Source organism: Aspergillus campestris (assembly GCF_002847485.1).
Source record: "Aspergillus campestris IBT 28561 chromosome Unknown P168scaffold_6, whole genome shotgun sequence".
Taxonomy (NCBI): domain Eukaryota; kingdom Fungi; phylum Ascomycota; class Eurotiomycetes; order Eurotiales; family Aspergillaceae; genus Aspergillus; species Aspergillus campestris.
Genome location: NW_020194341.1, coordinates 1,009,391 through 1,034,921, shown reverse-complemented (window position 1 = coordinate 1,034,921; position 25,531 = coordinate 1,009,391). Strand labels below are relative to the sequence as shown.

Sequence of the window (25,531 nt, the reverse complement as noted above, 5' to 3'; positions counted from 1 at the left end):
TCTCATGTCACTTTATATCCTCTACCTTTCGCTGTTATTATTTACCATTCCTTTATATAAACCCTTCATATAAAACCAATTCAAGATCATCATAACCCGCTGGTAGAAACCCGGAGAGACACGCATTAATTGGCCCTCGCATAAACGGGTGCGGTAATCCTCCCCCACCAAAGTCAAAATTCTTTTTATTTTACGACCAAGATTACATACGCCAACCAAACCATTCAAACCTCCGATCGCTCTTTATCTCTTCCTCTCTTCTCCTCCTCTTCCTCCATCTCTTCCATCCCCCTCCTCCCCCCACACAGATCAACCCAAATTTGCGGGATAGAAAAGGTGTTTGCCCCTCCTTTTCCCCTTGCTTGTGATCATTTTTTCGTCCAGCCTAATCCGGCTTCACTGCTACGGTTAGAGCGTCATCTATAACTGCGAAGAGCGGAAGAAGCTAATTTCGTCGGACTGTTTGTGCACCGCCCACACAATTTTTGCATAATCCGTCTAGACTCTTCTCAGCGCACTTTATTTAGATTCCATGCTAACGTAGAGTTTCTTATCTTTAGGGATCCGTTTTTGTTCCTTTTATCCCATATTTATAAGCCTCAAATCTTTCAGTCGAAAGAGAGGCTCGTGATCGACATCGATCCGCACAACCCATTTCAAAAAAGACAACACCGCCAATAATCACCCAAAATGGCGCCCAAGAAGAAGGGAAACAAGCGGCAAGAAGAGGACTGGGAGGCCGAGATGGGCGAGGCCGCCCCCGCCGCCCCCAATGGTGGTGATGAGTCGCCGGCTGCCGAGGAGAACCCCGCTGGCGAGGAAGAAGAAACCAGCGGCGGTGGCGGACTGCTCGCAGCGCTGCGCAAGAACAAGACCAAGAAGGCCAAGAAGGGGAAGCAGGCGAATGATTTCGTCGAGGGAGAGGATCCCAGTGAGGCTGCGGACTTTTCGAACAAGCAGCCTGAGGAAGGCACCTTCGATGACGAGGATGTCTTTGCTGGCAAGAAGAGTGCCAAGGCTGGCAAGGTGGCTCCGACTGCTGCGGCTGAGGAAGAGGATTCCGGGTTCCGGGTGAAGTCGAAGAAGGAGAAGGAGAAGGAGAAGAAGGAGAGAGAGAAGCAGCGGAAGAAGGAACAGGTTTGTTCTTTGATCCTTTTCATCTTCCACCCCCGCATCAGATTGCTAACGCATCTTTTACTACTGTCTAGGCTGCTCTGAAGAAGAAGACTGCCCCTGCCGAAAAGCCTCAGCCTGCCAAGGCTGAGAAGAAGGATGAATCCCCCTCCCGCGCCCCCGAGGCTGCTCCGGCCGCCGCCGAGACCGGCGGTAAGAAGAAGAAGATCCCTGCTCACCTGGCCCTGCTCCAGAAGCAGCAGGAGGCTATGAGGAAGCAGCGCGAGGAGGAAGAGCGAATTGCTGCTGAAGAGCGGGCCGCCGAGGAGGCCCAGCGGAAGCTGACCGAGGAAGAAGAACGCGAGAAGGAAGCGATCCGCCAGAAGAAGAAGGAGAAGGAGAGGGAGAAGAAGGAACAGCTCCGCAAGGAAGGAAAGCTGCTCACCAAGGCCCAGAAAGAAGCACAAGCCCGCAACGAGCTGCGTATGAAGCAGTTGCTGGAATCCGGTGTCGGCAAGGTCGCCGGTCTTGAGAAAGACCACGCCGACAAGAAGCGCCCCGTCTACGATAACAAGAAGAAGAGAGGCCCCAAGAAGCAGGAGGATGATCTGGAAGCCGCTGCCGCCCGCGCCCAGGCCCAGCGTGCCGCCGAAGATGAGCGACGGAAGAAGGAGGAAGAGGAGCGGAAGGCCAAGGAGGCTGCCGAAGCTGCTGCCGCCGCCGCCGCCGGTGGTGAGGAGAGCGACGTCGAAGACTGGGAGAAGGCCGCCGACGCCGAAGAGGTCAAGGATAGCTGGGATGCCGAGTCTGACGAGGAAGGAGAGAAGGCTGCCGCTAACGGCGACGCTGCTTCGAAGGAGGATGAGGAAGAGGGGTCCTCGGAGGAAGACTCCTCTGACGAGGAAGACTCCGACGACGAGGAGCAGTCCGCCGCGCAGAAGGCCATTGCTCAACGCAAGGCAGAGGCTGCCGAGCGGAGGAAGAAGCAGCACGAGGAAGCTCTGGCTGCTCGCTCAAAGGACAACCTGCGCTCCCCCATCTGCTGTATTCTTGGTCACGTCGATACTGGTAAGACCAAGCTGCTGGACAAGATCCGTCAGACCAACGTCCAGGAGGGCGAAGCTGGTGGTATTACGCAGCAGATCGGTGCCACCTACTTCCCCGTCGACGCTCTGCAGCAGAAGACCCAGGTTGTCAACAAGGATGGCAACTTCGAGTTCAAGATCCCCGGTCTCTTGATTATCGACACGCCCGGTCACGAGTCTTTCGCCAATCTGCGGTCTCGTGGTTCGTCTCTCTGTAACATTGCCATTCTGGTCGTCGATATCATGCACGGTCTCGAGCCCCAGACGCTCGAGTCGATGAGGTTGCTCCGTGATCGTCGTACTCCTTTCATCGTCGCTCTGAACAAGATTGATCGTCTGTACGGCTGGAAGAAGATCGACAACAACGGTTTCCAGGAGAGTTTGGCCATGCAGAACAAGGGTGTGCAGAACGAATTCCGCACCCGTCTGGAGCGCACCAAGGTCCTGTTCGCCGAGCAGGGATTCAACTCGGAGCTGTACTACGAGAACAAGTCCATGGCTCGCAACGTCTCCCTCGTCCCCACCTCCGCTCACACCGGTGAGGGTATTCCGGACATGCTGAAGCTGCTGACGTCCCTGACCCAGGAGCGTATGACCAACGCTCTGATGTACCTGTCGGAGGTCGAGTGTACGGTGCTGGAGGTCAAGGTCATCGAGGGTCTTGGTACCACCATCGACGTGGTTCTTTCGAACGGTATCTTGCGCGAGGGTGATCGAGTTGTGCTGTGCGGTCTCAACGGGCCTATCGCAACCAACATCCGAGCGTTGCTGACCCCGGCGCCTCTCAAGGAGCTCCGTCTCAAGTCGCAATACGTGCATAACAAGGAAGTCAAGGCCTCGTTGGGTGTCAAGATCGCCGCCAACGACCTGGAGCACGCTATTGCTGGTTCGCGACTGATGGTCGTCGGACCGGATGATGACGAGGAGGACATCGAGGAGGAGGTCATGTCCGATCTGGAGAACCTGCTCAGCAAGGTGTCGAAGGATCAGCGCGGTGTCAGCGTCCAGGCCTCCACTCTGGGTTCCCTGGAAGCTCTGCTGGAATTCCTGCGTGTGTCCAAGATCCCCGTGGCCAACATCTCCATCGGACCTGTCTACAAGCGTGACGTGCTGGTGTGCGGTACGATGCTGGAGAAGGCCAAGGAGTACGCCGTCATGCTCTGTTTCGACGTCAAGGTCGACAAGGAGGCCGTCGCCTACGCCAACGAAATCGGCGTCAAGATCTTCACTGCCGACATCATCTACCACCTGTTCGACGATTTCACCAAGCACATGGAGCAGCTGAAGGAGCAGCGCAAGGAGGAGAGCAAGCTCCTTGCCGTCTTCCCCTGCGTGCTCCAGCCCGTGGCCGTCTTCAACAAGACTGAGCCGATTGTCATTGGTGTCGATGTGCTGGAAGGCAGCCTGCGGATGCACACTCCTCTTTCAGCCATCAAGACCAACGGTGCGGGAGTCCGGGAGATCATCGAGCTTGGACGAATGTAAGTTCCCCCCTCATTCTCTCACCTTTTCTTGCATGGTTTTGAGACTAACATATTCCAGTGTCTCCATCGAACGTGACCACAAGGCTGTCGCCGTAGTCAAGAGAGGTCAGCCCTCGGTGGCCGTCAAGATCGAAGGCTCCAACCAGCCTCTGTACGGCCGTCACCTGGAAGAGAAGGACCAGCTGTACTCTCACATCTCGCGTGCCAGCATCGACACGCTGAAGGAGTTCTACCGCGCGGAGGTCTCGATGGAAGAGTGGGCTCTTGTCAAGAAGCTCAAGCCCGTGTTTGACATTCCTTGATTGGTCTGAGTATCTGTGGGGTTGATTGAGCGAGCGAGCAGACAGACAGACGTAATCTGTCTGTGTCCTCTGGAGGAGACGAGAGGCCCGAGTGCACGCATGGGCCTGTTATGTTCCCGGTTTTCAAAACCATAGCGGAATATACCGATGTATGACATGAACGATAGACGAGGAAGGGGATCAAAAAAGGGGAAAGGCTTCGCGAAGCACAGGCCAAGCAAGCCAGGAAGAAAGGAAAAGATCTGGTGCATGACCGACAACGACTGTATTGACTGACCTATGCTATGGGTGAAAAGAAAAGTTGACTTGGCTGTACATGAATTGAACGGAGGTGAGATGGTTGTGGTCGATACCTCTTAGCTTGTGATTTAGTTATTTATTTCTTCATATACGTGTTTCCTTTGTAGTGTAGTATACACCGTGTACCTTGTGTGTATATCAATGTTGGGATATCCTGGATTCCACCATAATATACTACTTACTATCAACCACAGAATACTAATCATACAATCCAGCCAGTCAGTCATGCCACCCTACCAATCCACTAAAACAATACACCACCATCAACCACCCTGAATAACATAAGAAAGAAACTAGATTCCAAATCAAATCAAATCAAATCCAAATCCTCCAGGGAAAAAAAAGGAAAGTTAATTCCCACCCTCCCACTTCTCAACCCTCCCCCCCTTCTTCGCCCACTCCAACCAACTCCCCTCATAAACCCCCACCCTATCAGCATCATACCCAGCCTGCACAGCCAACTGCGCCGCAGTCCGCGCCCTCACGCCCGCCTTGCAGTAGAACACAACCGGATCCTTGCTCTCGCCCTCCGCCATGCCAGGCTTGGGAAACCCAAAGCGCGTCTCGAACTCCTCCGGCGTCAGGAAGAGCGCGTCGGGCTGGGAGCCGAGCGGGACGGAGACGGCGGACGGGATGATGCCTGTTGCGGTGAGTTCGGCGGGTTCGCGCACGTCGATTAGGATTGGGTGGTGGGTTGGGGAGGCTGAGTCTGTGGGGAGGGAGGATGTGATCTATTTCGTTTCATCATTTTCGTTAGCTGTGTTGTTCATTCGAGGGGATTGGTATATAGATGCCAATATACGGGTATAAGGGAGGGTAATGCATACCTCTTCGAATCCCCACTTTCGCAGAGAAGGACTGCTGTCGCTCTTCCACCGGATAGACACCTGCTGCTGCTGGGGGACAATAACACCATATCCACCGCGTTGCGCACCTAGCACAGGACGGCCGTATCCACCTCTAGGAAGAGAGGTATATCCACCGCGAGAAAGAGAGGCATATCCACCTCTATTCAGAGAGCCATATCCACCACGAGAGAGAGAGGCAAAGCCCCTCGAGCCTGAGCTCCCCACAGACGCAGACGCAGCGGGACGGGCGAGCGGGAGGGGGAGGGCCTGCTTTGCGATAATGCGGGAGGCGAGGGCCGTTACGGGACGGGTGGGTTGGATCATTGTTCCGGTCGTTTTCCTTTCTTTTCTCTTTCTTGTATATGTCAATTGAGCTTTTGTAGGGGTGTTGTTCGGGAGGTTGAGGAGCTAGCTAGCTACCTTAGTAGAATAGAGTAGGTCGGAGTGAAAGATGCCGAGGCGGATGTGGACGGTTTGAACTGGGTTGGTTTGGAGGGAGGAGGAGGTGATGTCAGATATGGTACGTTAGGCTTAGGCTCATGCTGTGGAGGACTGACCGCTTTCTGGATTGGGTATACTGTTGGTGTATCATTTCATGGACTTGTGGTTTTTTATATCATTGTATTGCATATAATTCTGGTTTATTTATGCCGACAGGATTGGTGATACTGTAGATATTGTGATCGTCGAGGGTATCACTATATACAATAGACATGGTCGATTTGAATGGGTTCATGTAGTGTCATGACTGGTATATATGTACCTATATATTTCCAGTAGCCTATGTTTACTACTACCTCACAACTATTACTACTATTATATTACACTGAAGAACTGTCAATAACAATTACTATTAGTTCTAAGACATAATGCTAGACGAAAGGTCGCTCCCGTAAGCCGACCTCTCCATGGATCCGATCGTACAATTCATATACTCCAGGCTGACCCCATCCATCCATCACAAAAGCCCGTGGTTTTTTTTCTCACGGGGCATGATACAAGTAGGTATAGACACGAGAAGGGAAATCAAGATAAAGATAAAAGTGAAGAAAGTGAAAAGAGAAGAGAAGAGAAAAATAAAAGAAGAGGGGAAAGAAGAGGGAAATAAAGATAAAAATGAAGAAAAAGAAAAAAAAAAAAATCTTGCGGTCAGTCTATCTCCAGGATAGAACAACTCTGGAGGACTAGAACCTCGTGGGGACTCTTTTTCTTTTTTCTTTCTTGTTTCGAAGAATTGTAAATGTTTAGGCGCGAGGGCGGAAGGTCAGCAGGCAGTCATCCTATCCATTGTTAGTATCGAGGGAGCGATTGAAGAAGGGAGAGAGGAATACCTGAGGGAAAATCGTGGCAAACACCTTGATCTCCTCCGACAAAGGCGTCGGGGTGTGCTCCCAGTCCATCTCCAAACTGGCCTTGCCGATCATCGCCATCAGGTTCAGCGTGGCGTAGGTCTGACCCAGGCAGTAGTGCGGCCCCGTGCCAAACACCAGCCAGTTCTTGGGGTGCTGCTCGGCCGTACCAGTGATCCAGCGGTCCGGGTCGAACGAGTCGGCGTTGGGGTAGGCGTCCTCGTCGTGCGTGGCGGGCCACACCGACGGGATGATCATCGAGCCCTTGGAGACGGTGATCTTCTCGGTGATGGGGAAATCCTTCTTGACCAGGTAGGGGACCATGATCACGGGCGGGCGGTACCGGAGGGTCTCCTTGACCACGGCCTTGGTGTACTGCAGGCTGTCGAGCAGCTCCATGGTCAGCGGCGCCTGGAGGTCGCCGTTGCGCGCGCGCATGTTCTCCTCGCGGACCTTGTCCAGAACGTCGGGGCGGTCGGCCATGAGCTGGAACAGCCAGGTGGACGCGGCGCTGGTGGCGTCCTGGGACGCGAACAGGAAGGTGAAGATGGTCTGGGCAATCTCAAAGTCGCTGAAGTCGCGCAGGAGCTGCGCGGGCTTCTCGTTCTCCTCGGCGGGGATCCCCTTGGCGAGCTTCTCGCGGTAGCGGGCCGAATCCTGCTGGGACTTGACCCAGGCGTCCATGATGCACGAGACCTCGCCGCCGGCCGCCATGCGGGCCTTGCTCTTGGCGGCACAGTTGGAGAACTCCTCCAGGACCATGTCGGAGGCCTTCTTGCCGTACCAGGCCTTGGTGAAGGGCAGGATGAAGGGGAAGTTGACCAGTTCCAGGGCGGCGGTGATCATGTAGTAGTCATCGGCGATCTTCTGGACGGCCTCCTCGCTGATGTAGTGACCGACGAAGGTGCGGCAGGAGACGGCACACATGAGTTCGCGGAACTCGGGCATGAACGGGACGGGCTTGTGCTGGTGGGCCTTGGAGACATCGAGGAAGCGCTTGAAGTAGTCGTTGTAGACCTCGTCCATGCGGGGCAAGTAGCAGGACAGCGCCTGACGCGTAAACAGGCCATTCAGACCCTTGCGGTATTCGACGTGTTCCTTGCCGTCCAAGAAGACCCAGTTGGTCTTGCCGAGGAGCTTGTGCGCAACATCGACAACACACGGCTTGACGTAGGCGGGGGAGTTGAAGATCTTGCGAGACATGTCACGGGAAGAGGCAATGACGACGAACCTGCACGATATTGATTAGCGATTGCGCGTCACGATAGCGTGGAAGAAGCGGCGGCGGGAGTCAATTCCGCCGCCAGCCCGCCCACGAGGACCAACATACTTGTGGAAGACGGAAACACAGCTCAACTCTGCACTGTCCCATTTCGCCTTATACTCGTGGAATTTCGGGTTGACCGATTCCAGGAACGGTCCCATGAAGGGCAACTTCCATGTCGGACCAATGATTGATCCTTTGAGCCAAAAATAACGCACTGCGATTGGAGAATTGGAGATCTTAGCCGTCTACCCTTCTACCACGCGACACGCGATTGGGGAAAGGGTTTTGTCATTTCCGCGAGAGGATAGAGGCGCATGATCCAATCACCGTGACTTGTGACTTACGCTGGTCATAGATGATGGCACCCAGGAACAAAGTCACGATGGCCTTCCAGACATTGAGGCCGCCGACCAGGGACGCGACCAGACCGGAGGGCTCAAAGAGTTGAGGGGAGACAACGGCATCAGCCGAAGGGGAGACAAAGCTCCCGTTGACAGCGGACATTTCAGAAACTCAACGGAATGAAGAGTCAGTCCGACGAGGGGTTGTCAAGGGGAGAGGGAGGAGGAGGGAGAGGAGGAGCAGGAGGGGGGGAAGGAGATAACAGGCGAGGGAGGAGAAGAAGAGGAGGAGGAGGAGGACTCAAGTAAAGCAGAGAGTCAAGAGTTCCAGGGGAAGCCAAAAAAAAGGACGCTAGTATGCTTGGAAAGGAATTGGCGAGACAAATTATTATTATTATGATTATTATTATTATTATTATGTATTTTCAAGTAGGAAAGAAAAGAAAGAAGAAAAAAAAAAGGAAGATCAGGGGATGGTAATTAGAAGGAAAGGCCCGTATTGCGAATACGAGGGCGGAGCCAAACAATCTCGATGGAGTCGAACAAAGTGGAAAGATTGGTTCGTTCTGGAAAAGATTGTCCGTCTCTCCACCGTCTCCTCTTTCTTCTTCTTTTTCTCCCGTTGTTCTTCTTTCTCTTCTATTTCTTTGATTTATAGGATTTATTTCCTGTTGATTATTTACGTCCGCGGAGATAGTGGCTGAATCATGATGGTTGACTATTAGTTCCGCCAACTTACTCATTGGCGGAGTATGTATCCATCACAAATACTCCTACTGGGTACCTAGTATTAATTACCTTCATCCCAATCCAACCTAATCCAACCTATCCAACCAAAAAGATCAATCAATCAACAAGATACTACTAGTCATCCAGATCAATAGACCATAGGCCATGGTTCATGGTTTAAACGGGACAACGGACCAACCACCAGGGTAATAATACACCTGTAATTTCAATACCACGGTTGACCCGTGGTGATGACAGCTTACCTAATACATGAATTCATTAATTTCAGCCTTGCAGCCAATCAGCACGCAAAGGATCATGCACGGACGGTATAATCCTGCATAGTTGCTTCCTTAGGCTCTTATGTTGGACTTTTTTTTTTTTTTTTTTTTTCTTTTTCATTTCTTTCCGTCATGGACCTGACTACCCCCAGTTGATTTAGTATCTGTAAGGTAGTACTGGTCTGTCTGTCAAATGACTGGGATATGAGGGGAAACTATGTTGCTACATACCACACGGTAGCACAATGGGTCTGTCTGGTCTGGACCAGCATCAACTATCGTCAGATTGATTGATGGAGATGTACGTGGCCTGAGGAAGAGGGGATCATATTAGAGAGATCGGATACTGCTCGGAGGACGGATAGTTCTCTGCCGTCTGTCAATCCAGGCACAAGAGGGGAGATTTAACCGTAATAACAGTAATGAAAAAAATAAAAAATAAAATAAAAAATAAAAGGTGACTCGGTTGCTCAAAGTTCCGACCGGATGTTGGTGGGTTTGTTATTACGGGGGTCGTGCGTCCATTACTAATCCATGCAGGTGCACCAACCTATGCAATCCATCCATCAATCATCCTTCCCGTTCAATTACCGATTCAGACTACCCCCAACTGTATCCCGTTTAGACGCTGTGTTGTATTTTATTAATCGCTCTCATTCGCTGATTCTTCCCTTGGCTGTTGCTCCACTGTGAGTCGTGTCCTGATTGGAGATGCCGATGGACGGCATACGTATGGAGAGGTAGGGAGGTAGCTATACAAATGCATCCTGATCCCTCAACGACCAAATCCAAACCATCCCCGTCGTCCGCCCTTCTGCTCTTCCGCACCGGTCTCCTCCGTGGTAGCTGGCTGCGCAGCCGTCGATCCCTCCCGGGGGTAGTCGAGGTAGTTCCACGCGACGTCCAGGAATAACGGCTTCACCGGCATCGGCTGCAACTGCGGCGGGTAAGGCACCAGGTTGTGGAGATCGAGCTCATCCCCGGGGTATTCGTGCATCCGCTCCACCATGGGTCGCTGAACAGCCGCCTTCGACTGTTCCTCCGTGGACAGATTCTCCAGGGTCACAACTCCGCGGAATTGTGCGACAAGGGCCCGCAAGGTGGTCTCGAGGGTGTGGATCTGCTGGGGGGAGATGTCCAATCGCGGCGGCCCCTCCACGTCCATCGAGGACGACAGGGGCCCCGCGGATTCAGTAGTGAGCGTCAACGCCTGCGAGAACAGCGCCAGCGCATTCTTGGACTTGCCAAGGATGGCGTGTGTTCGGCCCACAGCAAGACATCTGCAGGAAGAAGACATCAGCATTAGCACCGATCTGCGTTTAGAAACGTGGAACTGGATCCCCGTACCTTAAGGCGCGGAAGTAGGAGCGCTTAGCCCCCAATTCCTGGACAAATGCAGAATCGGCAGCCACACCGGGCAATTCAAGGATGAAATCGATGCTCTGCAGCGTAGAATCGTACAGCACGACCTTTTCACGCAGTCGCGCAAAGGTCCGACCCTTGGACTCTTCACTTTTGGCGGACGGCTTCTTGCTCTTGGGGGCCTTGGATTGATCCATCTCGAAAGACACTCCGTCCTGGTCGCCGCACAAGACGCGGTTGCGCCCAATGCGCCACCCGACCAGACCGTAGTTCACAGCGGTGCGCGTGATCTGCAGACTTTGCATCCTCTTGTCGCTCGGGTCGACACCTTCGCTGGCAAGATCGTCGATGGCGGTCTTGGTGGCATCGACTGCGTCCTGACTCGCGATCATGACGTTATCGTACGCAGCCGCCTTGTCCTTCGAAGAAGCCGCACTGCCGGAAGCGTCGGCCAGCCACGACGCAAGCCGCGATTCTGCCGCGGCGGCGCTGGCCAGAGCCTGCGAGATCGTAGCATCCTCCAGGCCAACAGTCCGGGATCGCCATGTGATGGTCTGAGGCAGCTGCTGCACTTCTCCGTCCGCAGTTCTTCTGGTCCCCGCGGCATCTTCCGTCAGGCAGCTGGCATCCACCTTCTCCACTTCCGCCCGTGTCTGGGCGTCCGACGGGAAGTAGCTGATCGCGAGGGAAGGGATGGGCTTGGAGCGGGGCAGTTTGAGCTGGTACGCCGCATATCGAAGGCTGGGATCGACCGTGCCCGCGAGGAGATCTCGGAAGGCATCCTTCTTCGCCTGTTGACCCAGCGCCGCATACACCACCCTGGCGACGGAGTAACTCTGCAGACATTGCTCCCATTTGCGCTGTTCCAAGGCGAGTGCTCCCGCGAGAGAGGCCAGATATGCGCGGGCTTCGAGGAGGTCAAAATCGGTCGCTCCCGAAGTCGGCTGATCCTGCAGCACCTGCACCAGTTCCTTTGCGTAGCCAGTGGCCTTGTTCAACCGCGAGATGATATGGCGACGGGCGGATCCGACGATGCCTTTGGCGGAGGGGTCGGCGGAGTGGGTATTCTTCATGTGCATGGCCTCTGCCCACGCCCGTTCGGAGCTCAGCAGTAGGATCTGGACGTAGCTGGTATGACAGTCACACAGTCAGTTCCAACCCAATTGATACTAGACAGACCCGGGGGAGAGAGCATACGCCACATTGCTACCCACGTTCTCCGCGGTAATGGGAGACTTGGCCGTATATTTGCGACCTTTAGGGGTGGTCAACCCCAGCTTCTTGCGCAACTTGTGCAGTTTGCGGGTGGCATGTGCCCGATAGGCATCATAGTTGCCAACCACCAGGCTATCCTCTCTTTGACCGAAAATAAAGTCCGTAATATCCATTATGCCCGAGATGGAGAATATCTGGTTGAGTCCGAGGTAAATGATGGTACGATGATGGCCACCTGTTATGCGGGTCAGTCAGTTGCGGGCGGAAATGGCGTGGTGGCCTCGGGCAAACGAATGCCCGGCTCCTTCTTTACTTTTCTATCATCCCGAGCTAAACTGCCTGTCCTGCCAAATTTTTGCTCCTTTGGTAGAAAACAACGCGCTCTGTCGCCCACTCTCTCTAACTGTCTGTTTCTTGTTGTTGACACGGTTGGATTCGTCAGATAGAGCTTCGACTGTCCAGCCAATTTTTTCCGCCTCCCCTCCCGTCTGACGATCTTGCGAGCTTCCTATTCCCCTCCCACGGTTCACTCCGCATCCGTACGTTTTTCTTTCCGCTTCCCCCCCCGACTTGGATCGTCTGCGGTTGGAGCCTGGAGCTGACATGGGGTTTCACTTGACCCAATTGAAGCTATAGGAAACGATATGCTATCGGGCTTCGTCGATTTTCGGTGATATCAGGGTTTGGCGCCGCATCGTTTGATGGTAATGCTGGAACGAGCTGCGGGATGCCTTGAGAGCGCGGGCCGGCGTTTCTTTCGGGATTCGAATGGCGCCATTCGAGGCTCAAGGTCGTTGTCATTCAGTTTGGGGAATTGCAGCGGGACGGGTGTCGAGGGCTCCCACAGTCCCCTGGCCGCCTTGTCGACGAACTCCCACCGAATCTCGAGTCCTTCAAACGCCACTTCCCGTGGAAACAGACCCCCGACGGATACGCGGTCTCCGTTTCTCGAGTTCCTCTACCCACCACATACCCAGGAATTCGCTGTGACCTGCCTGCTACGATCTCCGAAGCGATCGGGCCCCCGACGGAGAAGACGGAGTATCCCAGGGCTTCCCAAAAGTTATACTACCGCGGCGACGAGCCTTGATCGTGTCGATGGAGAAGGCACGTGGGGCCATGGTGTCGACACCCAGGCGGAGGATGGATCAGCTCGAACACCCGCTGACAACCACCTTACCGAGCTACTATCCGATCACAAGACAAAGGACTACGACCGCGCCTGGTCACTCTACCTGACTGCTGGCCAACCCGTTGCGGCAAAGGTGGCTCTCATGAAATATCTATGTTCGTCCGGAAGAGAACTTGACAATGAACGGATTGGTCGTTTGTTCGAAAGCATCGATGAGAAATCGCGGTCCCCCAGAATCTACTTGTGGATGGCCGAATCCTACTGGTCGGTTGGGAGTCCCCTGGAAGTGACACGAATATGCAAGCAAGCCGTGGATCAAGGGTCGGACGCCCTCTGTTTTAACTTTGCGGTAACGACTTTTTCGAAGCATGGCCACTGGGATCTACTACAAGAGCTGTGGCCTTTACGGCCGCCGTCCTTTACCGGTACATTGTGGAGGTATATCCTCCGCAATATACGTTATTCAGAGCTGGCAACGGTCATGCTCCACCTCTCCGAATATCTGCGGGGGCAGGGCCCTAAAGCCCCAGCGCGCGGCTTTGCTCACTTTTGTCTCGACCAGCTCGTCAATACCCGTGGCTTTGTCGAGAACACTGCGACAGAACCCACTCTGCTTGTCTTGCGAAGCTACAGGGAGTTAGGGCTGCTGACCCCGACACATTACTTTGACCTTATTAGAAAGCTGGACATGTCGAGTGCTCGACTAACGATTGAAAGAGCCCTCGTTGTCTATCGCAACTTTCGCTGGCTAATGCCCAGCAAAAAGCCCCCCCGAAGTCTTCTACTCCGGCTGATACAACGCCGCCGCCGTCTCGGGACGACATCCGGCGTAGAATACTTATTAGGAGAAATTATTCATTTCCATGGAAAGCCAACCGAGGACGCATACCGACAAGCGCTGCTTGCGTTTTCGCGAGCGGGAGACGTGGCCACCGTTCACCAACTTTTTGAGAGATTCCTTTCGGATCATGGGAACCCGCAGAGCCGAAGGCTCGTCACTCCACTCCTTCATGTCCATGCAAGGGTTGGCAACGTGCAGGAAACGCAGCGCCAGTTCGACAGGATCACACACGAATTCGGTCTCGTACCAAACACGGTGTGCTGGAACACGCTGCTGGCCGCGCATGCCAGATCTGGTGATCTCCGCGGAGCCTTTGCCATCTTGAAGAAGATGATCGACCAAGGATTGGAGCTTGAACCCCATACCGTAGGCACTCTAATGGGGCATTGCGCCAAGAAAGGCGATATCGATAGCATTCAGCACCTGCTCGTCCTGGCCAGAAAACACCGGGTAAGGGTCACCGCTCCTATGATCGACACGATTGTGGAGGCCTATTGCGCCGAGGGAAAACTGGATCTGGCTGAGGGCATTGCGGAGTCGACTCTGAGTTTGACCATTCGAGGTTCGCGGACCAGGATGTGGAATGTGCTTCTGTGGAACCATGCCTACCGACTGGACCTGGGAGCCATGTCCAGGATTCGCTCGCGTATGGATGAGGTAGGCATAGACCCCGATGAAATGACCTATGCCGCTCTCATCCTCAGTCTGTCTCTCATTGGACGACCAGATGCGGCGCGTCGCATCTTGAGGACCCTTCATCGAAGCCGTTACATCCACGTCACGGAGTTCCATTACGCAATCATCTTACATGGCTACGTGAAAGAACGCAACCGCGACATGGTGAACGTCATCTTCCATGAGATCGAAGAACGCTTCGGTCGGGCTGGGTTGAGCTCGAGACTGCTCGTTCTCAAAAGCCAGCTCCAGCGGGATCTGGACTCCCGAGCGGAAGAGGGCGAAACTGGCGAAGCGTCTCGCATGCGGCTCCAACATGCCGAGAAATTCTTCAGGGAAACGATCGCCGAATTCGATTCGAGCGAGTTGGCGACCACAGAGCCCCAGCCAGGCGGGGCCAAACAGGCAGTCAGTATGGCTTTCCCCGGCATATACTATGAGTATATCATCAATGCGTATGGCACGAGAGGTGCCCATGAACGCGTGAAGAGTCTGTTTGACGAGTATACCCGCTACCTGCCGCCTCCGGGGCCCCTGAAGAACGTGGAGGACGTAGCCCCCTTTCGCTTTTTGTCAATTCTTATGGTCACGCATTTGAAGGCGGGGCAATTCAACGAAGTCGAACGTTGCTGGAAAATGGCTTTCCCGCGGGCTATCAAGCTAGCCAGTCGTCCAAACATTGAGCAATGGCTTTCTGATCAGCTGCCGACTGCCGGTGCCACCGATCCTTCCAGTCCATCTGTTCCCACGGCTAGCGGGATGGAGCAGGACACCTCGCCCGGCTCCATTACTCCACAGGAGGACGGGTCACCGAAACCCCGAATTCTGCCCGCGTGCCGGTTCATGATCTCTCGGCCCTTGGATCTATACATGCGGTCCCTGGCTTATAGAAACCAGACCCATCGGATATACCAGGTCGTGGCCGAGGTGCAGGCGGCGGGGTTCACTCTGACAACCTACGACTGGTCCACGTACGTCCAGGTCCTTGCCGCTTCCGAAAAGATTTCCGACCAGCTCCATGCGTTCGCCATGTTTGAAAGCAAGTTCATGCCCAATTTCCCCGGATGGAGGTATCTGCACCGGGGATATGGTCTGAAACCGAAGACCGCGCCTTCATCCACTGTCGCCCTTGAAAATCCGAATAATATACTCCCAATTCATCTCCTGGGCAAACGCGGCAGACGGTACTGGAGCAAGATACAGCCCGACTTCCTGCAACCCACCTACGTGTCTATGGTCTACCTGGCCGCATCTCTGTTCCGATTCCGGGAAAGGAGCGTCGTCCACGGAGGGAACGACCTGGAAAAGCTCTACGAAGTGGCACCACAGACCGTCCGCGCCGCCAGCGACATGCCCTACATACGTGAAAAGTTCCAAGGCGTGTTGCTCCGGCGTCGCCAGGGACGACACGACGTAAAGGGTAACGCGGACCGCAAACCTTTCGTGTGGACCGGTGGCGTTCTCGGAACCGGCGGCGAAGCCCGGCTTGACTCGAGCTCCGAGAAACTCGTGAAGCGGGCTATGCCTGAACTGAACCAGCCTCAACCTGCTGCTGTAGATGACGCATCGCCCGAGACACCACCTCTTACAGACGAACACGATACCGCGCTCGAAGACATCGACTTCGTTCCTCCGCCAACAGAAAGGGTCCTCGACCCGCGGCAGGAACACGATCTCGACATCGAAACCCGCCTGACGTACGGTGATAATGACGAGTACTATGACGATGAGGAAGTGCAGAAGTCTCTCGCTGCACCTGCTGACGACGACGAATTTCTGGACGACCACTTCCTCGGCGACGAAAATGATGAGTCTGATGCTTTGCCTACTGAGGAGGATGATTTCGAGGGCAGTTCCTTCGACAAGGAAGACGCTATGTCTGCTGATGAGGGTGATTTGTCGTATGATGAATATCCCACCGAGGGAGAGCAGAAGTCTCATGCCATGGCTGCAGGGGAGGGCCGTTCATTGTATGATGGATTGGTCGGTGATGAGCGACTTCAGGAATCGGGTGCTACGTCTACGGACCAAGATGTTGTGGATGACTATAAGTCCATGGACGAGCACAAGCCCGTGGACGACGAAGCACATGAAAAGTCTCGCTCAGCTCTCAAGGCCTGAAGGATTATTCGGATGAGATTCTCGGGCTGCGCATCGCAGCGGGTGTCAGTTGACGAAGACGGTGACCCATGGTCGCACGATGAGCAAGAGCGAAATGATGGAAGTGAGCACCAGGAGGACGTGGCGGGAGCTCTACACAGAGGGAGCCGGGGTAAAGAAGGATGAGCGGATCATCATGTAACATGTAACCCTGTATATAGATATTGACTGTACCATAAACTGCATATGTATAGATAGAATCACCTATTCTCCAAAATTAACAACAAGCCAGGAGTCTAACTTGGAGTTATTGAAGCCGTAGCCTGTACGTTAATCTGAGGCTGCCTCAGGCAAGCTGTAAAACACGTGCCCAGGAACCCGCTGACTCATCCCGCTCGCGTCGCGTCCCCATCAAGACCCACGCGTTTCAATTCTACCCGATTGGGACAGCGCGTTTCTTTCACTTTGAAGATTGATTCGACCAACACCGCTTCCGCATCCCACTCAGTGTCTTGGTCAAAAGCATCACCGCCCCCGCATGGTCGACTCCAATTGAGGAATATAAGCCAGATTATTACGACTGCTGTTAAGACCAGGTGGTTTTTTATTATTATCTTCTAATCATATTACAACGTCGCACTGCGAAAAACCGACACCATGAGCGAGCGTGAAGAGGTCAATCAGGACCAGGTGCGCGCGGCTATCGAGTTTCTCGATCCTGGTATGTCTATTCTACCGTGTGGGGGGAGGATAGAGGAGATGAGATAGAGAAGGAGTGAGAGAGAAAGTAGCTAACGCAATTACTTTTTACTAGCCGATGCTAGAGCGCGAAGGTTCGTCGAGATCCAACTTTTATTTATTCCATCCCTTTCTCCCCGGAGACAAAAACGATCGAGAGAAACGATGTGTCTGACTAGCGATAAAGTTACCGAGCCGATATCGTGTTGATGCTGAATCGAGGGTTACGCCGTTTAGTGGTATGTGGTTTCTGTGTTTTCGGGCGTTGCGAGAAGGGATGGGTCGCTGATTGATATTTGCTGTTTAGGTCAGCGTCGATGAGATCCGCGCGCATAATCGGGAGATGGCGGATAGGTAGGCTTTTATGGAAGTGGTGATAGGGGTGCTGCCGGCTGACGATTGGGATATAGCCTCCTAAAAACCCCGTTTGAGATGTCCCTCGCCTTCGACAAGGCCCTGAAGAAAGTCATTGAGATGCTGGATCGGCCGGCGCGGGAGAAGGCTGATGATGTGGTATGTGCGCTCGATTGGGAAAGAAACGGGAGTGCTTTTGCAGAGACTAACGAGGATAGAATTACTACTGTGCATATGTGGGAGCGTTTGGAGAGTTCTCTTGCAATCCCCGCACGTTGACGTCGTCCCACCTGAACCGCATGATCTCCCTCGAGGGAATCGTAACCAAGTGCTCCTTGGTTCGGCCCAAGGTGATTCAGAGTGTGCACTATGTGGAGCAGAAGCAGAGGTTCCTTGCGAGGAAGTACCGTGATCAGACGATGACGGCCAGTGGAGTCACGAACTTGAATGTTTATCCTCAGGAGGATGACGAGAAGAACCCGGTGAGTGATGGTTTTTCTAGGGCTATTGACAATAACTCATACTGAACTCGTGTCCAGCTTATTACTGAATATGGGTATTCTTCGTACATGGACCACCAAAACATCTCGATCCAAGAAATGCCTGAGAGAGCACCAGCCGGTCAGCTGCCTCGAAGCGTGGACGTGATCTTGGACGATGACTTGGTGGACCGGGCCAAACCTGGCGACCGTATCCAGTTGGTTGGAATTTACCGTTCTCTTGGAAACAGGGGAGCTGGATCTGGGTCTTCGACCTTCCGTACCCTTGTCATGGCGAACAACATCATCCAGCTGTCCTCGAAGAACGGCGGAGGTATCGCCCAGGCCCCCATCACCGATACCGACATCCGAAACATCAACAAGATTGCGAAGAAGAAGAATGTCTTCGAGCTGCTGTCGCAGTCTCTTGCGCCCAGTATCTACGGAAATGACTACGTCAAGAGGGCGATCTTGCTCATGCTGCTTGGTGGTATGGAGAAGAACCTGGACAACGGTACGCACTTGCGTGGTGATATCAACATCCTCATGGTTGGTGATCCCTCGACCGCCAAGTCTCAGCTCCTCCGTTTCGTCCTGAACACCTCTCCCCTTGCCATTGCTACCACTGGTCGAGGCTCTTCCGGTGTCGGTCTGACAGCCGCCGTTACCTCTGACAAGGAGACGGGAGAGCGGAGGCTGGAGGCCGGTGCCATGGTTTTGGGTGATCGCGGTGTCGTCTGCATTGATGAGTTCGACAAGATGAGTGACGTCGACCGTGTGGCCATCCACGAAGTCATGGAACAGCAAACGGTGACGATTGCCAAGGCCGGTATTCACACCAGCCTGAACGCCCGTTGCAGCGTTCTCGCTGCTGCGAACCCGATCTACGGCCAATATGATCCCCACAAGGACCCTCACAAGAACATCGCTCTGCCAGACTCTCTTCTTTCGCGTTTCGATCTGCTCTTCGTTATGACCGACGACATCGAGGACGCCAAGGACAGGATGGTCTCCGAACACGTGCTGCGTATGCATCGCTACCGCCAGCCTGGCCTGGAAGAGGGCGCCCCTGTCCGCGAACAGCAACATCAAAACCTGGGCGTTGGCCTCGACGACGGCAACAGCCAGAACCAGCCCACGGAGGTGCACGAGAAGTTCAACGCGATGCTCCACGCCGGTATCGCCAACTCGAACCGAAACAAGAACAAGAACATCGAAGTCATCAGCATCCCCTTCATCAAGAAATACATCCAGTACGCCAAATCGCGAGTCAAGCCCATTCTGACCAAGGGCGCCGCCGACCACATCGTCACCACGTACTCGGCCCTGCGAAACGACGAGCTCTCCGGCAATCAGCGCAGAACGTCGCCCATCACAGCCCGTACCCTGGAAACGCTGATCCGTCTATCCACCGCCCACGCCAAGTCCCGCCTATCCAGCCGCGTCGACGAGAAAGACGCGAAGATGGCCGAGTCAATCCTCCGCTTCGCCATGTTCAAAGAAGTCGTCGAAGACGAGCGCCGCAAGCGCAGAAAGGTCAACACCTTCGACGAGGACTCCGAATCAAGCGCCGCCGACTCCGACGACTCTGACGACGAGACCCCAGCCCAGCTCTCAGGCACCACCCCACGATCAAGCGGCCGCACCGGCCTCCGCTCCCACGCACCGACAGCCACCCGCTCCAGCGCCAACGACCCAGACGACGTACCCGACGACGAAGACCTATACGGCTCCAGCCAAACACAGACGCAGACACAGAGCCAATCCCGAATGTCCGTGGCCTCGTCGCACCCCGCCTCGCAACTCCTGGACTCCTCATCACAACCGTCCCAGACGGTCTCCGGCGGCCCCAGCCAAACACCCTCCCAGCCGATCCAGGCGAACCGGCTGGCCGTCTTCCGACAGGCTCTGGGCCCTCTGATGGGCACGCTGTTCAGCGGATCCGACACCGCCAACGTGGAGCAGCTCGTTGGCGCCGTCAACGCGGCAGTCCGCGCGTCAGCACAGCCTGCGTTCCAGCACGCGGAAGCCGTCGCGGCTTTGAAGGCTATGCATGATAGAAACGAGTTGATGTAAGATTTTACCCCCACCTAACTCTCTACCTCCCTATTACCCACCACCTACCTATCTTTCCTCAAACTTCAAACATATAACTAACGATTGTTCCACACAACAGGTTCCTCGAAGACGACGACACTGTCTACCGAATCTAATTTAATCAAACATCAAATAAAGAAAAAAAAAGGCCATGATACAACTATAAAGACAGACCGGTGGACGAATGACGGACGACCATTTCAATTACTTCTCTTTTTCTTCTATTATTCCTGCATTATGAATCTGTCTACACATACATGTCCATCACAGAAGACGGGGACTGGGACTGGGACTGGCGCTTGGAGTTTCATTGTTTGATTGATAGATTATCCACATCTATTTGAGGAATTCCAGGTCTGGATGCAATGCAATGCAATGCAATTCAAATGAATGGTATATCTAGTCACATAGGTACAACAATACTTATGCAATCGCTTTTTGCATATACAAATACACTCGTTTACAGACGGCGAGAGACGAACAAACAAGTTGAATCCTCTCTTCTAGTATTTAAATCATATGATGTGCTGGATAACCCTTGCAGCGGACATTTCCTCCGTTGCATATTACATACATGGACATACACATAAACATACATACATACATACATTGTACAGCTCATCTTTCTGCTACGCTACTGTATGCCCTGACAGACGAGATACTAGCTGATTTGATTAAGGGGATGATGGTGATGGTTTGTAGCGTGCCATGCAAAATACGATAGAGACGCCTCTATCTGGATCCTTGTTGAAGTAGTGTCTGGTCTGTGTCTAATGCAAATAGCGAATAGCAAAATGTGGGATCGAAATGTAGCAGAGATGATGCAAATATGCAGGTAAAAAGGAGAGGAGAAGAAGAGAAGAAGAAGAAGAAGAGAAGAGAGATTAAAATGCACAGGAGCCCAATAGGAACAAGATAGCAACGAGATATCGCAAAAAGACAGTCACGCCCAAATATGTAGACGGGGTATAAGTTCAGGGAATATAGTAGGTTGGTAGGTAGTAGAATGGGAGGTAGAGACGGAAGAATTAGAGAAACAATCAAATTGAAAAACTAGCGTCCTTGGGCTTCTCGCCCGGGGTTCCGACGAGGGAGGAATCGTCTGATGACAGGGAAGGTGTGTGCACGCCCTCCCGGATCTGCGCCTGGGTGAGTGGAGACAAGCCCCGGGAGATGGATTTGGAGTTTCGCTTCTTCCGGTGTGGCGGGGTGTGTTGTTGCTCCGGCGTGGACACGTTACTTCCGCGACGTGGACGGCCGCTGGCGGAGGACCGGGACGGGGGCCGGTCGTCGGGATCGACAGGGGTGGTGCTCCGCGAGGGCGTGCGCGAGTGCGATTCCGAGCGCGTGCTGCGTCGGACGGGGGAGCCTTTGGAATCATGGTGGGCGTGTTTGGAGGCGTGGGAGTGGTGCTGAAGGTGCGGATGGTGGAGCGGTTTGTTGAGCGTGGCGGCAGCGAGTCGTCGTCGTTCCGACGCCTTTCTGCCAATCCACCAGAACCAGCCATGATCTTGCCGGGCCAGCTGGCGCTCCTTCTCACGGAGTCTCTCGCGGAGATGCGCACGACGCTCGTTTTCCTTCTCCCAGAAGTCGGTGCGGTAATCGTCCCAGTTGCCCCGGAACTCGGGGGAGAAGGACTTGGGCAGGAGAAGTAGCCGGATGTAGTCACCTCCTGGACTGAGGTCCTCTTCCACTAGGCCCGAGTCCGGCTCCATGTTGTAGGACGGTTGGAAGAACTGCCGACTACTCCGTTTTTCGGATGCCGGGCGGTCGATGTGATGGTAATCCCCGACGGACGATGGGAAGAAGGGAGACGACAGGGGAAACAGGAAAGACACGTAGGAGAACAGCTCCTGCCACCAAGGGCCTCGAATGACCACGATCTTGGTGTTCATCCCGCGCAGGCCGCGGTTGGCGATGGAGAGCCAGCGTCGAGGCCACCGGATCCCACGCTCCCACTGTCCGGTTCCCCAGACCAGCAGGGCCGTGACAACGCCCCCGAGCAGGGCGACCTTCTCGCCCGTTTCCACGACCCAGTAGACGGAGCCCCCTACCCCGCGGCCATCTTCGCGCGGACGGAGAAACAGCGCATAGGCAAAATAGGCAATCCAGGAAGCCAGCAAGAGTAGGAAGAATGTGTTCTGACGGCGGCGTTCTCGCAGGGAGAGATATTGAGCGCGAAGAGACGTCTCTAGGACTAACAGGTTGAGGTATATTTGGGGTGGGGAGGAAGGCAACGTGGACAGCGGGTCCGGGGTCGACGCATGTGGGAGGGAAGTCGGATGTTCAGGCGCATGGTCTTCAGCACCGGACGACGAAGGCGTCGGCAAGAGCTCAGAGGGAGTTGAGGAGGGATTTAATCGGTTACTGGGAGTTGGAGACCCTTTGACCAACTGGTCCAAACTGGGAGATGCCATCACCGAGGACTTGTTCAAGGGAGACGAGAGGGAGATCGGGATGAAGTTCGGGCGATCGTAGGGGGATTATCGTCTCGGAAGAATCAGGAAGAGGAGTCAATGGCCCTTGCGGCCCAATACCATGTCAATGCATGGACGTAGAATCGACAGGAGTGAATTGGTCGTCAGGAGGGAGGATTGAGAGGGAGAGGGAGCAGAGAGCGCGATGATGAAATGAAGTTGGAGAGACGAAGTTGGAGAGGAAGAAGAGAGAGAGATTGGGCTGGGTATGGGAGGTGTATTATTACCGGATATAATGCATCAAACAGTGGACAGCAACTGGTAATACGGATACCGCGGTATAATACCCGATCACCGTCATCGTTTCTTCTCTTTCTCTCTCTTTCTCTACTTCTTCTTCTTCTCTTCTTTGTTATTATCCCTCTTCCTCCATGCAATTGTCTCTCTTCCCCTTGATATCTCTCCTCCTTGGATGACCTCTTGATTCTTGCTATTTACACCTCTTCCCTGACTATTTCCCATTGTTTTACGCCCTTCGCCACGGCGGTTTTCCATTGGACCGGGGTTAAACGGTGTTTATTACTTTTCCTCCGTCCGATCTGTCCCTTTCCACCGCTGCTTATTCTCCTCGGATTTTTCGGTATATAACGTGTCTCCTGTCTTGTTGTGCTTGAGTGACAGATTATCCCCTCTGTCACTCTGGTTCAACCGTGGCAAAGTGTCGACCGCGCGACTCCCCTCCTTGAGCTCCCAGGTCTCCCGACCCTGGTCCACACGCTCCTTCACGATCCCTCGCCGCTTTACCTCTTCCTCTTCGATGACCTCTGAATCGTTGAATTCCGGAGACGATCTGTCAGGTCAAGAGCCCCCCATGTCGTCGCACCAAGAGGACGTCCCGCATGCCGCGCGCGGCACGGCCGCGACGCCGGGGCCTTCAGCGTGGTTTCCCCTCGGCTACCGAGAAGGCTTTAGTCAATGGGTATGTCCCTGATTTGCCAAACACGTGTCAGAGTCACTGAGGTGGTATCTTTCAACATTCAGTGGGCGTGTCTCCCGGCCGCCGCAGCCGAGCATAAAGTGCTCTCCCACCTTCCCTATCTCCAGCAACAGCCCCCGACCCACCTGCAGACGGGCAAGACGGCCAGTACCCCCAGTGGCGGCCCCGGCAGCCTGCAGTCGGTCGACCAAAGCCAGCAGGGTGAGGTGTCGGCCAGCTCCTTCGACGACCCGTACGGCCCCCGTCTGTGGCGATCCAGCATGGTCGAGCTGGCGGGCAAGAATCGCGCCCTGAACGAGTTCTCCGTCGAGCGAGTCGGGGAAGAAGCCGACCAACACCTGGTCATGCTGCACGGGTACGGCGCCGGGCTGGGGTTTTTCTACAAGAACTTTGAGCCGCTGAGTCGGCTGAGAGGGTGGCAACTGCATGCGCTAGACTTACTCGGCATGGGCCGCAGCACACGGCCCGCCTTCCGCATCGATGCCAAGTCCCGCGAAGACGCCATCAAAGAGGCGGAGGACTGGTTCATCGACGCGTTAGAAGAGTGGCGCATCAAGCGCAAGATCGACCGGTTCACCCTACTGGGCCACAGCCTGGGTGGCTACATGGCGGTGGCCTATGCGCTGAAGTACCCCGGCCGGCTGAACAAGCTCATCCTCGCCTCTCCCGTGGGCATTCCCGAAGACCCGAACGCCATGCGGGCGGATCTGCCCGAGCCCACCGAGTCCAGCTCCGTCAGCGATCCGGCCCAAGATCCCCCGCGCATCGCGCAGTCGGCCTCAGCCGTCCCGACGGAGCAACAAAAGGGCGACAACAACATCCTCCTCAAGGGCGCGCCCACCACCTCGCCCAACGACCCCCGCCCGCGCCGGATGGTGCCCAAGTGGTTCGCCTACCTGTGGGACGCCAACATCTCGCCCTTCACCCTGGTGCGATGGGCCGGCCCACTCGGCCCGCGCCTGGTGTCGGGGTGGACCTCTCGACGGTTCTCGCACCTCCCCGCGGACGAAGCCAAAGCACTGCACGATTACTCGTACTCGATCTTCAACCTACGCGGTAGCGGCGAGTACGCACTAGCATACATCCTCGCCCCGGGCGCCTTCGCCCGCAGTCCCCTAATCCGACGCATCCACGGCCTTGGCCGACAGCTACAGCAGCAACAGAAACAACAGAACGCATCCTCCTCACCCTCATCCTCATCATCAACGACCCCCGTCCCCGCAGAAGTAACCGACCTCTCCCCAGGCCGCGCGTCCGCCTCCTCCATCGCCTCAAACCCCATCTCCCAGCCACGCGACGCATCCTCCGCGCAGCCCGTCGAGCGCGAGAACGGCCTCCCGGTAGTCTTCATGTACGGCGACCACGACTGGATGGACGTGCGGGGCGGAATAGCAGCCAAAGCCAAGATGGAGGAAGAACGGCGTCGGGCGTTGCAAGACGCGACGCCTGCACAGCGGAGCGCTGACCGCGGCACCGCCAAGGTCGTCGTTATCCAGAACTCCGGACATCATGTTTATCTTGATGGGTGGGAAGAGTTCAACCGGGTTGTGTTGAAGGAGATGGAGGAGGTGGGTGCGTCGGAGAGGGCGAGGCGGTCGATTGATTAGTTTGGGATCTCTACCATTCTATTCACTATTCTACCTTCACCTGCTTCGTCTGGTGTTTAGGTGCGCAGTGAGAACGTGACGGTAGATTCACACTTACTTGCCTCTCCCAGGGGTCGGTCCCTAGTTTGTTGCTGGTGTTGTTGTCGATATCGTGGTATTGACGCTGTTGATGTTGCTGTTGTCGTGGTGTTGTTGGTGCTGACATTATTGTTGTGGTGGCGGTACTGATGTTGTTGATGTTGTGATATGTTTGGTTCTCCCAGCGCACTCTTCCCCCAGAGTGATTTAGCCCACAGTCTTTTTCGTTTCATTTTCCCCTTTTCCTTCCTTATTTTCTCCCTTTTCAAAGCCATGCATGATGTACATATATCATATCATATAAGATCATTTCGATCGGATAGATAGACGTGAAATGAAC

General features: G+C 54.5%; 8 protein-coding genes across 8 annotated transcripts; 4 read left to right on the top strand and 4 right to left on the bottom strand.

The window, feature by feature from the left end:
* Window positions 1-292: 292 nt before the first annotated feature.
* Window positions 293-4,377, top strand: P168DRAFT_290403 (putative mitochondrial translation initiation factor IF-2). Its single transcript, XM_024837201.1, has 4 exons — window positions 293-461; window positions 561-1,137; window positions 1,209-3,679; window positions 3,741-4,377. The coding sequence occupies exons 2-4, from the start codon at window positions 691-693 to the stop codon at window positions 3,982-3,984; spliced, it is 3,162 nt and encodes a 1,053-aa protein (XP_024692915.1). The 5' UTR covers window positions 293-461; window positions 561-690; the 3' UTR covers window positions 3,985-4,377.
* Window positions 4,378-4,634: 257 nt separating this feature from the next.
* Window positions 4,635-5,683, bottom strand: P168DRAFT_327290 (rhodanese-like domain-containing protein; the record flags this gene model as incomplete). The annotated part of the gene is made up of 2 exons (XM_024841221.1): window positions 5,112-5,683; window positions 4,635-5,015 (listed from the first exon to the last, which is right to left on the bottom strand). The coding sequence occupies exons 1-2, from the start codon at window positions 5,454-5,456 to the stop codon at window positions 4,635-4,637; spliced, it is 726 nt and encodes a 241-aa protein (XP_024692914.1). The 5' UTR covers window positions 5,457-5,683.
* Window positions 5,684-5,942: 259 nt separating this feature from the next.
* P168DRAFT_156003 (uncharacterized protein) lies at window positions 5,943-6,357 on the top strand. The gene has a single exon (XM_024832830.1). It carries the CDS (start codon window positions 6,041-6,043, stop codon window positions 6,299-6,301), a length of 261 nt encoding a protein of 86 aa, XP_024692913.1. The 5' UTR covers window positions 5,943-6,040; the 3' UTR covers window positions 6,302-6,357.
* Window positions 6,339-8,383, bottom strand: erg5 (C-22 sterol desaturase erg5). Its single transcript, XM_024832831.1, has 4 exons — window positions 8,093-8,383; window positions 7,812-7,962; window positions 6,464-7,712; window positions 6,339-6,412 (listed from the first exon to the last, which is right to left on the bottom strand). The coding sequence occupies exons 1-4, from the start codon at window positions 8,250-8,252 to the stop codon at window positions 6,377-6,379; spliced, it is 1,596 nt and encodes a 531-aa protein (XP_024692912.1). The 5' UTR covers window positions 8,253-8,383; the 3' UTR covers window positions 6,339-6,376.
* Window positions 8,384-9,874: 1,491 nt separating this feature from the next.
* Window positions 9,875-11,896, bottom strand: P168DRAFT_327288 (signal recognition particle subunit SRP68; the record flags this gene model as incomplete). The annotated part of the gene is made up of 3 exons (XM_024841220.1): window positions 11,659-11,896; window positions 10,447-11,589; window positions 9,875-10,379 (listed from the first exon to the last, which is right to left on the bottom strand). The coding sequence occupies exons 1-3, from the start codon at window positions 11,847-11,849 to the stop codon at window positions 9,875-9,877; spliced, it is 1,839 nt and encodes a 612-aa protein (XP_024692911.1). The 5' UTR covers window positions 11,850-11,896.
* Window positions 11,897-12,046: 150 nt separating this feature from the next.
* Window positions 12,047-20,452, top strand: P168DRAFT_310925 (MCM-domain-containing protein). The gene is made up of 10 exons (XM_024839444.1): window positions 12,047-12,215; window positions 12,307-12,800; window positions 12,879-15,833; window positions 15,864-16,420; window positions 17,091-17,145; window positions 17,470-17,516; window positions 17,573-17,675; window positions 17,735-17,998; window positions 18,056-20,067; window positions 20,172-20,452. Exons 2-10 carry the CDS (start codon window positions 12,378-12,380, stop codon window positions 20,206-20,208), a joined length of 6,453 nt encoding a protein of 2,150 aa, XP_024692910.1. The 5' UTR covers window positions 12,047-12,215; window positions 12,307-12,377; the 3' UTR covers window positions 20,209-20,452.
* A 308-nt stretch (window positions 20,453-20,760) lies between these two features.
* On the bottom strand, window positions 20,761-22,707 carry P168DRAFT_290399 (Spo7-like protein). The gene has a single exon (XM_024837200.1). The coding sequence runs from the start codon at window positions 22,507-22,509 to the stop codon at window positions 21,133-21,135; it is 1,377 nt and encodes a 458-aa protein (XP_024692909.1). The 5' UTR covers window positions 22,510-22,707; the 3' UTR covers window positions 20,761-21,132.
* A 234-nt stretch (window positions 22,708-22,941) lies between these two features.
* Window positions 22,942-25,521, top strand: P168DRAFT_310923 (putative alpha/beta hydrolase). The gene is made up of 2 exons (XM_024839443.1): window positions 22,942-23,488; window positions 23,551-25,521. Exons 1-2 carry the CDS (start codon window positions 23,327-23,329, stop codon window positions 25,111-25,113), a joined length of 1,725 nt encoding a protein of 574 aa, XP_024692908.1. The 5' UTR covers window positions 22,942-23,326; the 3' UTR covers window positions 25,114-25,521.
* The last annotated feature ends 10 nt before the right edge of the window (window positions 25,522-25,531 follow it).

Excerpts from the sequence above, each read along its gene's own strand:
- P168DRAFT_310925 (XM_024839444.1), top strand. The coding sequence starts at position 12,378 with ATGGTAATGCTGGAACGAGCTGCGGGATGCCTTGAGAGCGCGGGCCGG. Across the intron at positions 17,146-17,469 it reads TATCGAGTTTCTCGATCCTG|GTCAGCGTCGATGAGATCCG; the intron begins GTATGTCTATTC and ends TTTGCTGTTTAG. Across the intron at positions 17,517-17,572 it reads AATCGGGAGATGGCGGATAG|CCTCCTAAAAACCCCGTTTG; the intron begins GTAGGCTTTTAT and ends ATTGGGATATAG.
- P168DRAFT_290403 (XM_024837201.1), top strand. The coding sequence starts at position 691 with ATGGCGCCCAAGAAGAAGGGAAACAAGCGGCAAGAAGAGGACTGGGAG. Across the intron at positions 1,138-1,208 it reads AGCAGCGGAAGAAGGAACAG|GCTGCTCTGAAGAAGAAGAC; the intron begins GTTTGTTCTTTG and ends ACTACTGTCTAG. Across the intron at positions 3,680-3,740 it reads ATCATCGAGCTTGGACGAAT|TGTCTCCATCGAACGTGACC; the intron begins GTAAGTTCCCCC and ends AACATATTCCAG.
- P168DRAFT_156003 (XM_024832830.1), top strand. The coding sequence starts at position 6,041 with ATGGATCCGATCGTACAATTCATATACTCCAGGCTGACCCCATCCATC.
- erg5 (XM_024832831.1), bottom strand. The coding sequence starts at position 8,252 with ATGTCCGCTGTCAACGGGAGCTTTGTCTCCCCTTCGGCTGATGCCGTT. Across the intron at positions 7,963-8,092 it reads TGCCATCATCTATGACCAGC|TGCGTTATTTTTGGCTCAAA; the intron begins GTAAGTCACAAG and ends CTCCAATCGCAG. Across the intron at positions 6,413-6,463 it reads TTGCCACGATTTTCCCTCAG|GATGACTGCCTGCTGACCTT; the intron begins GTATTCCTCTCT and ends AACAATGGATAG.
- P168DRAFT_290399 (XM_024837200.1), bottom strand. The coding sequence starts at position 22,509 with ATGGCATCTCCCAGTTTGGACCAGTTGGTCAAAGGGTCTCCAACTCCC.
- P168DRAFT_310923 (XM_024839443.1), top strand. The coding sequence starts at position 23,327 with ATGACCTCTGAATCGTTGAATTCCGGAGACGATCTGTCAGGTCAAGAG. Across the intron at positions 23,489-23,550 it reads GAGAAGGCTTTAGTCAATGG|TGGGCGTGTCTCCCGGCCGC; the intron begins GTATGTCCCTGA and ends TTCAACATTCAG.